This window comes from Pinus tabuliformis, chromosome X (genome assembly GCF_031772625.1).
Source record: "Pinus tabuliformis cultivar Carrire ecotype Pingquan chromosome X, CPIR1, whole genome shotgun sequence".
NCBI lineage: Eukaryota > Viridiplantae > Streptophyta > Pinopsida > Pinales > Pinaceae > Pinus > Pinus tabuliformis.
Genome location: NC_142308.1, coordinates 1,674,580,244 through 1,674,595,313, shown reverse-complemented (window position 1 = coordinate 1,674,595,313; position 15,070 = coordinate 1,674,580,244). Strand labels below are relative to the sequence as shown.

The 15,070-nt window shown below is 35.9% G+C and overlaps 1 protein-coding gene and 1 pseudogene across 1 annotated transcript; both read right to left on the bottom strand.

Annotated features, from left to right (window-relative positions):
* Positions 1 to 8,719: 8,719 nt before the first annotated feature.
* Positions 8,720 to 10,634, bottom strand: LOC149146440 (chaperone protein dnaJ 8, chloroplastic pseudogene; annotated as a pseudogene).
* Positions 10,635 to 12,161: 1,527 nt separating this feature from the next.
* Positions 12,162 to 13,626, bottom strand: LOC149146439 (serine carboxypeptidase-like 27). Its single transcript, XM_089452767.1, has 5 exons — positions 13,557 to 13,626; positions 12,948 to 13,151; positions 12,698 to 12,805; positions 12,375 to 12,470; positions 12,162 to 12,277 (listed from the first exon to the last, which is right to left on the bottom strand). Exons 1-5 carry the CDS (start codon positions 13,624 to 13,626, stop codon positions 12,177 to 12,179), a joined length of 579 nt encoding a protein of 192 aa, XP_089308893.1. The 3' UTR covers positions 12,162 to 12,176.
* Between the last annotated feature and the right edge of the window lie 1,444 nt (positions 13,627 to 15,070).

Genomic DNA, 15,070 nt, shown 5'->3' with positions numbered 1-15,070 from the left:
TGGTACTCTGTTCTGACTTCCTGATTTAAACACCTCAGCAAAGCTTTTCTTGGCCTCCATAAATGTTTCTTTCGCACGCTCCAGATCGAACCCAGCTTCCTGCTCTGGGGCCTTGCAGACCCATCTGTCCTCCTCAGGCTATTTTCTCTTATCATCCCCAGTTGTAATCCCGCTTCTCAGCATGATATTCACATTCGGATCTTCCTCGTGGGGCTCAGATCTCATCATTTGTAAGTTTTGTGTAGGTTATTGAGGCTGTGCCTTTTTCTCCTGCATCTTAGCTATCAACACAGGGAATTCTTCTATAGTGTGGTCAAACTGGCTGCAATATTAACATGACGGATGTGTCCAATTCTGGCACTCCCACGTGTAGTGCCCTGGCGTCCCACAATTGTAACAAATAACATGACCCTGGCCTCTACCAGGCCTTCCTCCTCCTCCGTCTCGTCCTCGTCCCTGATATCCTCTGCACGCTCCTCCGACGCCTTGATCTGGAGGCCAATTTTCTGCTTGCATTCGGTAGGTAGGTGTTCTTTCCATCATTATTTCATAGCTGCAATAGTGGCACTAATCATGGCCCACTGATTTGCAAAACTTGCAGAATAACTGTTGTGGTGTCTGAACAAACTTTTGAAGTAAATGGCAATTATCCGTTGCGTGTTTTCCGGCCACTTGAAAAATAGCACACCATAATGCGGCCCCCGCACTTGGTCTTGCTAGAGTTTCCGGCCTTAGGAGAATTGGTCCCCCTCTTGTGATATAGTTCGCAAATACAGGACAATGGTCTTTATCATGCCCCTGTATCTTACATTTCAGGCACCAGACTTCCTCGCGCACCTCGAGTTTAGTCTCCTTCTCTTTCGTCAAGCTCTGCAATTCCAAGCAGAGGTTTTGCAACTGCGAGTGAATCTGATGTACCCCCAAGGTTGCATCTTGAATAGGTGTCACATGTAATCTCATCGCAATTTCCAAGGCTTCTACCTGAGTTCTATCTTCTGTTGTGACAAAGTAATCCTTAGGTGGGGCAGAAGCAAGGTTATAAACCACTCGCGGTGCTGACCATCTGTGAGTTGCATATTAGCTTCGCATATCGCACACTTCAACCTTTGATCTAACTCCTAAGGCATTTCATGAACCCTCATCGTGATTTCCTTAAATCTAACCATTGACTACGAGTCATACTTAGGCTTACTAAACTCTTTGTTTAAAGCATCCTTAGTCTCTGCTAGCGTTGCTACAGGATGATCAACGCAGTACTTCATATACCACGTCAATGTGCCATCTTGCAAAGCAATAACTAACTATGCCTTATGTATGATATCATCAATGATCTGCTGCGCAGTCCACACAACATTCGCAACAAACCATAACTGATTTGTATCTTTGCTCCCTATACCCTTGAAAATTGGCATCTTTATTGAGTTCAACATGTTGAACGGTGGTGGTAGAGGCGGGGGTGTAGGCGAAGGGGTATGCTGGGGATGTGAAGGTGGAGGTGGAGTGGATGGATGATATATCCATGGAAAACCTTGTCTTATTAGCTGGAAAACACTCTGCAGTGAGGCCTGCACCATTCCCTCGCTGTCCCTTGAAGTAGGTCCAATCAACGGGCTATATCCAGGACCTGCTTTCTCTCGATTTCTAAATAGTTTTCCACGTCGTGTAGCTCCAAACATCAAGGCAATGGCATAACCCGTTTCTCACACAAGAGCATCTTAATCCAGGTATTCAAATATCTCAGATACTTACCTCGCGGTCCCTTGAAGAAGCATCGCTCTGCTTCGCTATAGCTAACCGAGGTATCAACCACGAACTCTGTAACAAATCCTCCTATAATCTGATCGAGCCAGTGGTCGACAACGCGCGTGATCTTGTCTTCAGAGGCTTCTAATCGTCGTACCAACTCTGGAGTCCACACTATTGGACCGTCAAGCTTCCACCTTCCTTGGTCGTCTGCCAACTTAGCTATCCACTCGTATAGTTCGATTGGGAAGGTGCAGAAGAAAATTTTGTGTATTTCTGTATACAAATATTTGTCCAACCACTGCTCCTTTGACAGGCGCGGATTCCTGTTCTCTTGCACTGCGAATTCATGAATTTTTCTATCCAACCACTTCTCAATTTCCTTCTTGGTTGGATTCCAGTGATGCAACATCACACATCTCCTTAAGCAGATCCTGTCCTGGCAACAAAACCATTGCACCAAACAAAACCCTACACTACTGGCCCTTTTGACATCAACCCGCATAACGCAGGCTGAAGTCTCACCCGAAGCAGTATGGGAGGATGCTGGAACCAAGTTTCTGCATCCAGAGATCAGTGTGATGTCTTGTATTGCCCTAGATCTACCTTCACATAGATCTATAAGCCCCTAGGGCTCGATACTTCAACTTCCTTCAAACGACCTCTAGAGCTTCGTGAAGGTCTATGATAGCTCTTTGCGGACCCTTAACAGACAAATCATCCACCTACACACACCATAAAATAACCCTATATCTGAGCTCGCGCGGATATACTTAAGTATTTAATAAACATAACAGAATGTATTATAATATTCGTGAAAGTATTTAACATGCATTGCGTACAGTTATCAAGATGTATCCCATAGAGTCACACATCAATAGATCAATATTTCATAAAGGCATTATTAAATCACAACATATATTGCAATCATATTTAAATAGAAGTAAATAGGTAACCAAAGGAATTCTTCAACAATCTGCTTTATTGATCTTTAATATGGTATTACACAATCAAAACTTCCCTGTGCACTTAGCTGCAGGGGTCCGCGCACTTAGCTGCTGACTTTACTCTAAGCCTATGCGCATTCAGTTATAGAGCCTTTTCTCTATGACTCACTTCTCTGCACTATCTTCTATTGACCCATTACATCCATCATCATCCATTTATGCCTTACACTCTCTAAGACACACCTACTTATACAATCCCATGGTCTGCGGACCATGGGTGGATCTCAAAACCGACTCGACTTTATATGAACAAGGGACTGAAAACCCCTTTTACTCCTAACCATATATGCGTTGCGCATCCACAAATTGCGGAGACTTTACATCTTTTACTAAAATTTACATCAAAACTTTGGTTTTTAACCCCAAAATTGACCCAGGGGACCCCATCCCAACACCTGTGCATTACCAATTCCACCTCCCCATTTTGTCGTTGAGAATCCTTCACGTTAGACAATCCATTTCGACAAAAATGACCCATGTATTACATGTAGGGCCTAGGCTAATAATTAAGGGAGCGGTGAGCCAAGCCATTGCTAATTTGCATAACAATGGATTGAGTGTTCCAAGCAAAACTACCATAGTCATTGAGGAAGACGAGTTGTTGATTAAGAGTTTTAAGGAGAGCCTCTCGTTGAAGAAAGAGATGTTGCTGCTTGCTATAAGAAACCCTATTGCCATTGAAAGAACTCTGGAATGACTTTTATGTCCAAATTGACATCTCAATGATAAGGATTGAACCTATTGTGATCAACCATGCGCAATAAGATCCAATGGTGTAAGCAATCCCATATTTCATTTCATAACTCGTTATATAGAATTATATGCACAAAACAAAAATTGTTCCTCATCTACATTATTGCCCAGGGTACTGAAAATGTGTCTTGTGTTAGTGATAAGGATCAAATCCATTGTGATAATCCCTACGTAGCGGGCTCTGATGGTATAAGAAATTCTTCATTTCATTTCGTATCTCATTATATGCAGATTTTTTTTATCCTTGTCTTCGTTATTGCCCAAGACACTGAAAATCTATCTTGTTCGATGGTGTAAGAAATCTTTCTTTTCATTTCATAACTCATTATATATAATTATACACGGATTTTTTAGATCCTCATCTACGTTATTGCCAAGGACATTGAAAATGTGTTTTGCATTAGGGGACATTGAAATATTGAATGGATTTTTTGTTTCTAATGTTTATCATGTGTATCGTTTACTTGATGCTTTTAATTTATCTAATGAGTTTTGTCTTTAAAAAATAATAAAAATTATTAATTTAGGAAGGAGTAGATATTAAAGGAAAAAGTGAATTAGTGAAGACTTGGAGTGGTTTCTTGTTTCCAAGTAATTAGTTGTATTAAATATTTTTGTTTGAATTCAATAGATGGCAAAACAAAAGATATCTTTATTTGAAAAAACAATTAAAAAATATATTTGTGATATTTAATTGTTATTAAATTAATCATATAAAGTAATTATTTTATTAATGGTAAGTATGTTAATGTTTATGAGTATTATGCTAATTTATGAGGATTAGATCAATTGGTTTGTGTGGGATTTATTATTTATCAAGTCACAAGTTTAAACATGGGAAGGGTTGAGAATGGAAGCTACTTTTTCGGCAACTATACTATCACAAAGGTGTTCAAGCTCCATTAAGCTTCACACAATTTTGATAATAACATTCCATTCTTCTATCGGACATTAAAACAATAACATCCCACTAATGACACATTCTTCTATCTAACATTTGGATTATCACTTATCTAAATTCAACTTAATTCTACATAAAAGAAACTATGCTATTTTGGTATAATAAAAAAGTTTAACAAAGTGGAGTGTTTAAAAACACTTTCGAAACTTTGCATCATGATCATAACAAGGCCCAATAGCTAGTGTTATAAACACATGTTATAAACCTTGACTAGGGCCAACCTAATTTTAAATATTAAATTAGTTTGTTTATATGTACGGCCCTAATAACGCGAAAGTGTTTATAAATAACTTTATAATATCAAATAATAGATATTAAATAATTTAACGTGAATTTTAGTAAATTAACCATTAGTTATACATGGTTTAGGATAATATGTACTTTGGCTCATTTGTACATAAACACAATAATATCATTAGATAGTGATAATATTATAATATTATTATCTCCATAGGCTATTATATGTGTTTAAGTATGGAATCCACTGTCAACTTTTAGTATGCGTTAATGTATACTCTATTATACCTCCCTTAAGTATGGAATGGACTGTCAACTTTTAGTACGTGTTATACTTCTTGATGTATACTCTATTATGCCTGCCTCTGGCAGGTATTATGCATTAGGTTTTTGTTTGACCATCTATTTTGGTAAAAAATGTTAAATAATTTTCAATTTTACAAAGTAAAACTTTAACAATTACTTTTTTATTTATTGCAATATTTTTAATCAACATTTATTGGCTGTAATTTTAAAAATATTATTATTCCATACTTCTTACTTAATTCGTCATTGCACAATAATAAATAATAACTTATAAGTAAAAGGTTAATAACATTTACGATTATGGTTACACTGAAACACTAATTTCAAAAAATTCGATAAATTTGAAACACCAATAAATTATTGTATCTCAACAAATACATTATTAAAGATTGAATGCTTATTATCCCTGCCCCCTCCATTTATTATAATATCTGTCCTCCTAAATATAAATGAAACTTGTGGGCTAGGAAACCTGTGCCCATTGTAATTTATTGAACTTCGCCATTGCTTTTCTTGGAGTACATGTCCTCAGAATTTGTGCACATTAATGCCTATTAGACTCTATGACCAGATGTTCAGAATCTATGCGATAACTTTTTACCTTTTGGGCCATCTAATATTACACTTGGTTAGGATATGTGATGTCCCACCCAGAAACAATATAAATGAAACTTGTGGGCTAGGAAACCTGTGCCCATTGTAATTTATTGAACTTCGCCATTGCTTTTCTTGGAGTACATGTCCTCAGAATTTGTGCACATTAATGCCTATTAGACTCTATGACCAGATGTTCAGAATCTATGCGATAACCTTTTACCTTTTGGGCCATCTAATATTACACTTGGTTAGGATATGTGATGTCCCACCCAGAAACAAGGTGGGGACTCGTACAACATAAATTATATTAGTGATGGAGTACATTTGTCATTTTATAATGGAAGTTGTACATTAAATTGTACAATATTAATTAATAGTGAAGTACATCTGTCATCATTATATAATAAGAGGTGAAAGAATTGAACCAATAATATTTTAGACAAATGAATTTAAATATGATTTAAAAATAATAAATTTTAATTTATAATGTTAAACTTTGGAATTTTGACAACTTAGATTTAATTTCAACATCAATTTTTAAAAAAAATTAGATATTCATACCATCCCATTTATATTAGCCTTAATATTGTGAGGATATATATATATTTTCAAATATAATCACTAGCTTCAATTAAATAAAAATAGAAAAAACATTTTATTTTTATAATGGGAAAAATATATGCGTTGTAATGTGAACAAGATCTTCGACAATGTATAACATTTGTTTTTAATTAAAATGGTACACTTTCTTTTTCCCGGAAAAAAAACAAATACACATCGTTGTCACATGTTATTTTTGAAAAATTGAGATTGTACACAAAAAAAAATCTCTTAGTCTTTTTAGTTAAGTCGAAGTGCTCACACAGAGTCGTGTGCTCGTCTAATATCTTATTTTTGAAATAAAATCAAATATTATGTCCCGAAACTGAACTTTTGAACTACATTAATGGAATTAGTGTATAATTATTCTTTATTAGAAATGAGAGTTAATTTTTTATTATTATTTAATAAATAATCTTTGTAAAATCAAAGCTTCACCGCGTGAAGAGTTTGAAAGAGAATCGTTCATTGAATTTTGCAATATTTTCCAATGTGCGACAACCGTTTTGAAGGAATGGTAAGTGAGTGAGCTACAACGGCCCTGAGCTCTAAAATACGAAGTGTACAGTTGGTTTTTTATATCTTTAATAGGATATGTTTATGACGGAGTTGTTTTCGTCTTTATCAAGTTATCAATGAAATCTCGGTGCGGGATTTGGTGCAAAATAATATAAATGTATAATTAGCAATTGTCCCAAAAGGTACAAAGAGAGGCCGATAGGATTAGTGAAAGGAAGAAAGTTTTATAGATAGTCAAGCATATATAAAGGTATATAGTGACGAAGGCAATAACCACGTTGACCATCCATTCAGTACATTTGATATTAGAAGAACAAAACCAAAACCAAACCATTCATATTAATATAGAAAGTGTAGAACGCGTTCATACTAAAACATTAACATTATTAAAATTTTGAAACCGATTTTAAATTCATGTATTGTATTTTTCAAAGTATTTTGTTTAACATACTTAAGTCCTCAAATATAGTGGTTTTAGATTCCATTTTGGCAAACCCACCATTCAAAACACTATGTATTTCTCTGGCCCTCAAAGCAAGCTTTTAGCACTTATTAATCTATGCTCTGTCCAAGATACAATTCAAACTTTCATTTTCAAGCATTTTAAGAGGCAAAATAGTGCAAATATTTTAAATGTTCTATTTACTTGTTTGAATTTCTACAAGTAAAATATATATCTTACATCCCTACCCCACCTTTAAGGGGTTTAAAAAGAAGAAAGAGCGCTCTCAAAAAAATTAGAAACCTTTAATATAAGGTGAATTTTTAAAAATTTACATCAAGAATTTGATTATGGAAATTTCTGCAATCCCTACACATCCTTCCTTTAAAGGGCATTTTACAATTTGGCTTTCCAAAAATGGAAATAGTCTCAACCAAAATTTTCAGTTATACTTTAATCTGTGTCTCCAGATAACAACTCCCAATGATCGCCAGTTCACACAGAACATTGGTCACACACCAATTTCCCCCACATAACACTGCTTATGCATTACTCATTTGCAATAGGTTAACAGGTTTCTTTGATATCCAATTCTAACAATAGTTTTAGACCATCTTTGTGTTTTGCTTCCTCACATAATCTGTGTCTCCAGATATTTTTCCTTCTACACTCCCATACACTCGTTTTCCTTCTACTCACACCAATCATCTTCAACTTTGATTTCAAACCAAGAAAGGGGTTCAAGGTTTCTACAATTTCAAATTCAATTAAAATGATTTCAGTTTCTTGGAATTTTCTCTGGAGCAATCTTTGCTGCCCCAAAACTGTTTATACCCTTTTCCATAAGTAGGATACATACGCAGCGACATTTTTCACTCAAACCCTGAAAAAGAACAAGCCTTCAGGGAATTTCGTCTGGATCTTTTATCATTAATGTAAACAAAGAAACACAATCTATAAATTCCCACTGTTTTCTTGAAAAAGGAATCAGAAGAATTTACATTTTAAATGGAAAATATGAATACTTTCGAAATTGTGATGAGTTTCTTCTTCCGTATCTATCACATAAGTAGTTTTAGTGCCACCCCATTGTTGGCCACTCTTCGCCGCTACATCTGTAACCTGGACACTTTGCCTACTTCAATCGCCCTGCATAGTTCAGATCTCTCTTGCTACAGGATCTACGCATCAATTCTGCACTCAATGGCTCCACAATTATAGCCCCAAGCATAATTTGTCAGGGATTACCCTAGATTTGTCACGGTAACAATCTAGAAAGCAAATACTCAAAACTAATTGATTGAATATATCTCAGTCCCAGATGAAACATATAAAATTAACATTAATGGTAAAACTTAACAACATTTGAATCCTGCAAATACAGGCAGGGATTGCTTATAAGTTACAGCCAAGAATAATGCCTTGTTCAGGATGATATACAATAGAAAAATTCATTATGGAATGAACGGTTTCATTATGTCTCAAGGATCAAATATGTAGAAATTTTGCATTATGTAATGAAACGACAGCATTTCATCTCAATGATCAAAGATCTCTTAATCAAAATAATGGTTTCCATTAAATGAATGTCATTACAAATTGCAGGAAGAATAGTTAGGAGCTCTTTAATGAAGAGCAGATCCCCATAATAATCACATGGTCCAGAGAGATATCCCGCAGGTATGTACAAGTAGTTGAGAGTATAAATGAACAGAACATATGTACAGGTAGTCTAATAATCAGGACCCATGACCAAATCAAATGACTCACTAAAACAGAGACAACTCAGAAAGCTGTTGCTTCATCTGGATCAGTAAGGCCTTTGTGTTATGGAAACCAACGGAAGATAAATAAAATCAACTATACAGTTAGAAGAACATATTGTATTTCCAGGAGATGAATGAAGAAGCTTTATGGGCTTTCTAAAACAGTTGTTTTTCTGCCAATAGCAGGAACTTTATAGATAGCCCATAACAGTCAACATGGGATCGGTAATGGAGAGGCCATAACTGTTTGCAAGGCCGGACAATAGACACCTACACAGTCTATGATAAAATTTCATCAGGCATAAATGTTAATATGAGAGGAATAATCAAGGGTTCCAGCTCCTTCCCATCCCATCCATTCTTCCCACTCGTCCCAATAAGCGTTATTGATTCCCATCATGCCCTCGACAGAGTAATCAGCAGAATAGCTTTGCTGCTTTGCCTGTGCTAAACTGGACATTAACGTTTGCTCATTATCACAAAAGTAACAACAATCAAAAAACCGTGGGCCTGCATAAGAGTCCCATATTACAAAATGAAAATGCATATAGATAAAGATTACTCTTAGGCAGACAATTTACCTCATAAGCCTGATTGATCTTGTGAAATTGAACCCCACGCACATCTCCTTTGCAAACATCCGGATGATACTGTAAGCAGATTATATCAACATATGAGTGCAATATTAATGTTTTCTGACATTATATATGACCAGGGATATTGCCAGAAAAATTTTCTTAAAAATTCTCAAGAATGTGTGAAGTCTCACATTTTTAATTTCTATTTCAAACCTGTATCTCTTTTTCTATTTGCTTAAGAAATGGAAGATTTATTGAAAATATTTGATCTTGAAAGTAAGAGACATAGCTTCAAATGGATACTTGCATACCTGCAACGCAAGGCGACGGTAGGCTCTCTTCACATCTTTTTCAGAAGCCCCAGGGCTCAATCTCAGCGTCTCATACTGCTCTTTCATCCCAGGAAAAGCAACAGAGGCCATCACAGTTACATTCCTCCTGCCTCCCATTTGTAATAGAATACAGATTAATAGCAGTGTGCAACCCATTGTGAGTGTCTGGAGCATCTTCCATAGTAGAGAAAACAAGCGATCTATCTTATTTGTGAAAAGCACTCACCATAATCCCCAACTCTCTGACAGAATTAAGTCTTCTTGTTTCATGACACATGTACACACTTGGCTCACAAAAGTTTGAATGATCCATAGTAATCTATATCTACCAGAAACAATTGCAACATAGCAAAATCATCCTGAACCAAAAAATATCACATGCCACGTACCAACACTAATTCTGAAGGGTTAATCCATAATAGTAATACTTTAGGTGAGATCACGTAATTACAGAAAACCATCTCTAAGCATCTTGAACCCAAATGTCTATAGGTCTCGTGTGAATTCTATGATAGGTGCAACAAAATATATAAGAGTTCAGTTTTGCAACAGTTAACGGAGGTTTTGCAATTTTTATGCAGGTAATGGAGATTTTGCAATTTTTATGCAGGTGTAAGCAAGCCTAATATGATTTCACAAAATTAGACAAGAACAACAAATCGTTTTGCTTATGACTGCTTTCAGATTAACATTTACGAATGCGGTCTCCATTGAGCTATTAAAATAATACAGTTAAGGAAGCAGCTGATGCAATTAAACCACGAGGAAATTTGATATGAAACCTTTCTCACTGATAAAGCTATAAGCCAAAAAAACTGTTCTCCAGGCACCAAAAACTTTCAGATGGCAACCAATGACACCATTTCATTTACCTTTGAAAAAGATGAACAGGACCTAAACTTATCCACATTATAAGCCAGCAGTTGTAATCTACAGTAAAGAATGTCAACTGAACAAGTCTGTCCTCCAAAATGAAAATGATAGCACTTCTAATTTCCAAGGAGTAAAGGCCCAAGAGCCATATCTAGACAATATGAAACTAAAATAACTAAACTCACAATACTTGGCACTCTAACATGCATCACCAAGCATGTGAAGAGCCCAGAATAAAAGAAATAGTTCATTATAAAGAAAACACCTCTACTGTCAAGAACTATCCTCATCTACTATTTTAATTGCAAATATGAATATGAAATGCATGAGACATAAAATTCCCATAAATTCCAGGGATTTGTGGTGCTGTACGTGTGTTATTTCTGAAGGAAAACCATAGTTTCTATTTCAAAGCTGCATTGGCAGAAGGTACCAACTACTGGGCATTACAGTAATAAGATTACACACCCACCGATGCACCTCAAAGATCAACCACAAGATGACTATTGGTCCCAGGTTTCTTAATTAAGTACCTCGTGCAAACAACTTGATTTTGACCTTTTTGACTCAGAATCCCGCGTATCCCACATGACTCTGCTCTGCCCTGACAAACGAGAATAACAAAGTTAAGTCAAATTTATAGATTATTTAAAAGTAAGCGTGAAACACAGGCTTGAGCAGAGTTCCGTTAGCTCTACACTCAGTTACTCCATTGTTTTCATAAGGGTAGGCAGAGAGAAAGTGAGAGAAAGCTACCAATAAATAAATCACTATCACTGAGAGCTCTGACACTGTGTTTTATATGGCAAGAGGTGCTTTTTACGGCACAATATGTTCTTAGTATGGTCCATAACAAGGTTGAAAATGACCTAAAGTATCCAATCAAAAGAAAATTTAAAAAAAAAGGTCCTTCACATATATAGAAAAGTATGGTATATCTTAGCTTTTGTACTATTAAAGATATTGAAGATCTTAGCTTTTGTACTATTGGAAAAGTTAGTATATACTCAAGGGATTTGATTTCCATGTTTAACAAATATGGAGTTAAGATGAAACTGTGGTGATTATTCTTTGATTTCTATGTTTAACAAATTTGGAAAAGTTAGTATATACTCAAGGGATTTGATTTCTATGTTTAACAAATTTAGAGTTAAGATGAAACTATGGTGATTTGGATTTTGTTTTCAGCTTTTTATTATTTGTCTATTTTTTTTTGTTATTTGCCAGAATTTTAAGTTCCATATGTTTACTTATTGAATTCAAAACTATATATATATATATATATATATATATAACTCAAAATTGTATATATGTATGTATATGATGCAATGAATAGGACTACGTTTATCACTGGTATTCTTACCTGGGATATTATTGTGTTCATGCCTGCATACACATAATGACAACAACAGAGAGAGAGACAAGGCTACTTTAACAATACATGACTGAATACAGGGGAAATTTATGTACCTCCAGAGCTCTCTCCTAAAATGTAAAACTCTCTATTTTTATATTGAGGGAATCTTTCCAACCAGTTGAGCAAGAAGTTGAGTGAATCTTCAGCTGCAATTACAGGGTTAAAAATATTTTAATCTACCTTGAAAGTATCCACTGCAAAACACTAAATGGTAAACTAAACTGTAAGCACCATACATCATACCAGTTCGTTTATCTCCAGACTTGGATATATCTGAAGAAGTGTTGGTGTAGGAAAAACCAACCCCAGCAGGGGAATCCAAGAAGAGTATATTCGCCACTGCATGCAAGCAAATAAAAAAGAGTTGATACCAAAAATGACTTGCAGATAAATGGGTCAATTTCAAAACAACAAACAAACTGTATTGCAAGCAAATAAAAAAGAGTTGATACCAAAAATGATTTGCAGATAAATGGGTCAATTTCAAAACAACAAACAAACTGTATCATTCCTTCTGCATGAATTCAGGGAGAAGAATGAAAATAGCCAAGTTCATAAATACATACATCTATTCCATGAATATGGGTTAAGGTGGAGAGTTTTCCCATCAGAATTAATGTGAAAAGGCCCAAGCTCTTCTGCTTCCCCATATCCCACAGAAGAACACCCAGGACCTACAATCCAACCAAATCGTTGCAGAATAAGTCTCCATTGCAATTATTCGATTTTGGGTAGACAAAAGAACAATTTTGCAGAAGATATTCTATAATGATACTACAAGAGTACATTATTTGATTTTCTAATAGTCATAGTTACCTCCATTCAACCACAAGACCAGAGGCTTAGAAGATGGGTCTTCTGTGGCTTCAATGAGCCAGTAGAAAAGGGCTCTGCCAGCGTTTTTGTCTACAGTTATGTAGCCAGAATATTGGGCAAAGTTCGCATTTGAGGGCAGACCAGGGAGTTCAGTGATTTTGTCCCTGGCCTGCTTATTTCTCCAATCAATCTCATTACTTTCCTCTCATGTGGCTGTGGATTGCAATGTCAAAAGTAGAACCAGAACCAGAAGCAATCCCAGATAAACTTCGCACCTGCTCATTGTAAGTCTGTTGCCAATGCTCCTCCAAAATGATTGTAACGATAATATCATACGCACAGTCCCAACGAATAGGGCGTTTTATAATCTGATAGGGGGCAGAAGGTATTAAATTCTAAAACTGTAACTGTTTTCAGCGCATAGAGGTGTATACGTATGGTATTGATATATCTACGAGTTTCATGCTTGGAGTATAAGGTACGACAAGGCATGATCCATGTAATATTGTAACACATTAATGCTCCGTGTTGCAAACTCCACACCAATTGTAGATTTGGACTCCAGGCTGAATTCATTTCTAGTAAATCTGGAGAGCAAATTGGACTTACCGACACCAGAATCCCCAATCAGGACCACCTTAAACAAATAGTCATAATCATCATCGACTTTGTAAGCCATCTCCACACAGCACCAAACGAACTCTTGGGTGTGCTCAAGAACCCAAAACCTGAATGAATAGTTGCGCAGTTAATTTCACCTTATAGCAGAAACCCAATAGCCGGTTCAATGGGTAGATAATGAATATCGGCCTATTATAGACACCCAATATCTGGTCGGATGGATACACAATGGATATCAAGCTATTGCAGAAAAATAATAGCCTTTCAATGGATACACGATGAATATCAGCTTATTGCGTGAACCCAATAGCTGGTTCAAGGGATAGATAATGAATATCGACCTACTGTGGACGCCCAATAACTGTTGGATGGATACAAAATGACGCCCAATAACTGTTGGATGGATACAAAATGAATGTATCGCAGAAACCCAATCTCCCGTTCAATGGACGGATACACGCTGAATAACTGATCTAGGAAATGGGTATTGGATCCAGATCTTTGAGCATTGGGTGTCCCCAATAAACACCTCCAAAGGAGAGAGTCGTGTGCGATCAGATTTGAATTCTAGCAGCCTTGGAGATGAGAAAATCTGTAGCCAGATCCACTTGGCTGAATCTTGCGAAACAATAATCCTGGAACTCCGGCGTAAAATGGGTAACAACTGACTAAAATGACCAAAGGAGAGAGTCGTGTGCGATCAGATTTGAGTTCTGGCAGCCTTGGAGATGAGGAAATTTGTAGCCAGATCCACTTGGCTGAATCTTGCGAAACAATAATCCTGGAACTCCGGCGTAAAATGGTAACAACTCACTGTAAAATCGGCTCTCGGTCAGTTCCAGCGTAAAATGGTAACAACTCACTGTAAAATCGGCTCTCGGTTAAGACCATGACAATTAATTGAAGAAGATGCTAAATGCCTGCTAAATGTACACGCCAGGTGTCAACATCTGAAAGAAAAGAATGACGAAGGGACGACTGTCCACGTGTCAGCACGAGAGCCAAAGGAACGACGAAAGTCTGTTCCAAAGGAAGGCCTATTGGCCTAATTAATTTTATGAAAAGCATGATTAAATGATTTTTCTTAATGGGTGCATAATATATCGTATAAATAAAAATATTATTAAATCATGGGTGTATAATATATCGTATAAATAAAAATATTATTAAATCATGTGTAATATTTTTATATTTTTTAATATTTAATATTTAATAGATGTTTTTAGTGAAGTATATCTGCCATTATTATACAACAAGGCCACATATAGCTTTTGCAGCTTAGTTCAATTATTGAATTTTGAAATGTATGAATTAACTATTGTATTTGAATAAGGGCTATTTTGTAGATATTCTTGCTTATTTTAAGTATCTTTAAATGAGAAGCCCATGTCACAAATGTTATCAAATGTATTATTATAATAAACGGATATAAACACATGTTATAAACTTTGACTAGGGCCAACCTAATTTTAAATATTAAATTAGTTTGTTTATACATACGG

Bases quoted from the DNA above. Each gene is read 5' to 3' on its own strand.
- LOC149146439 (XM_089452767.1), bottom strand. From the start codon at position 13,626: ATGGCTTACAAAGTCGATGATGATTATGACTATTTGTTTAAGGTGGTC. The intron at 12,806-12,947 runs GTAACTATGACT...GTTGGATTGTAG, and splicing joins GGTCTTGTGGTTGAATGGAG to GTCCTGGGTGTTCTTCTGTG. The intron at 12,471-12,697 runs GTATGTATTTAT...GCTTGCATGCAG, and splicing joins CCCATATTCATGGAATAGAT to TGGCGAATATACTCTTCTTG.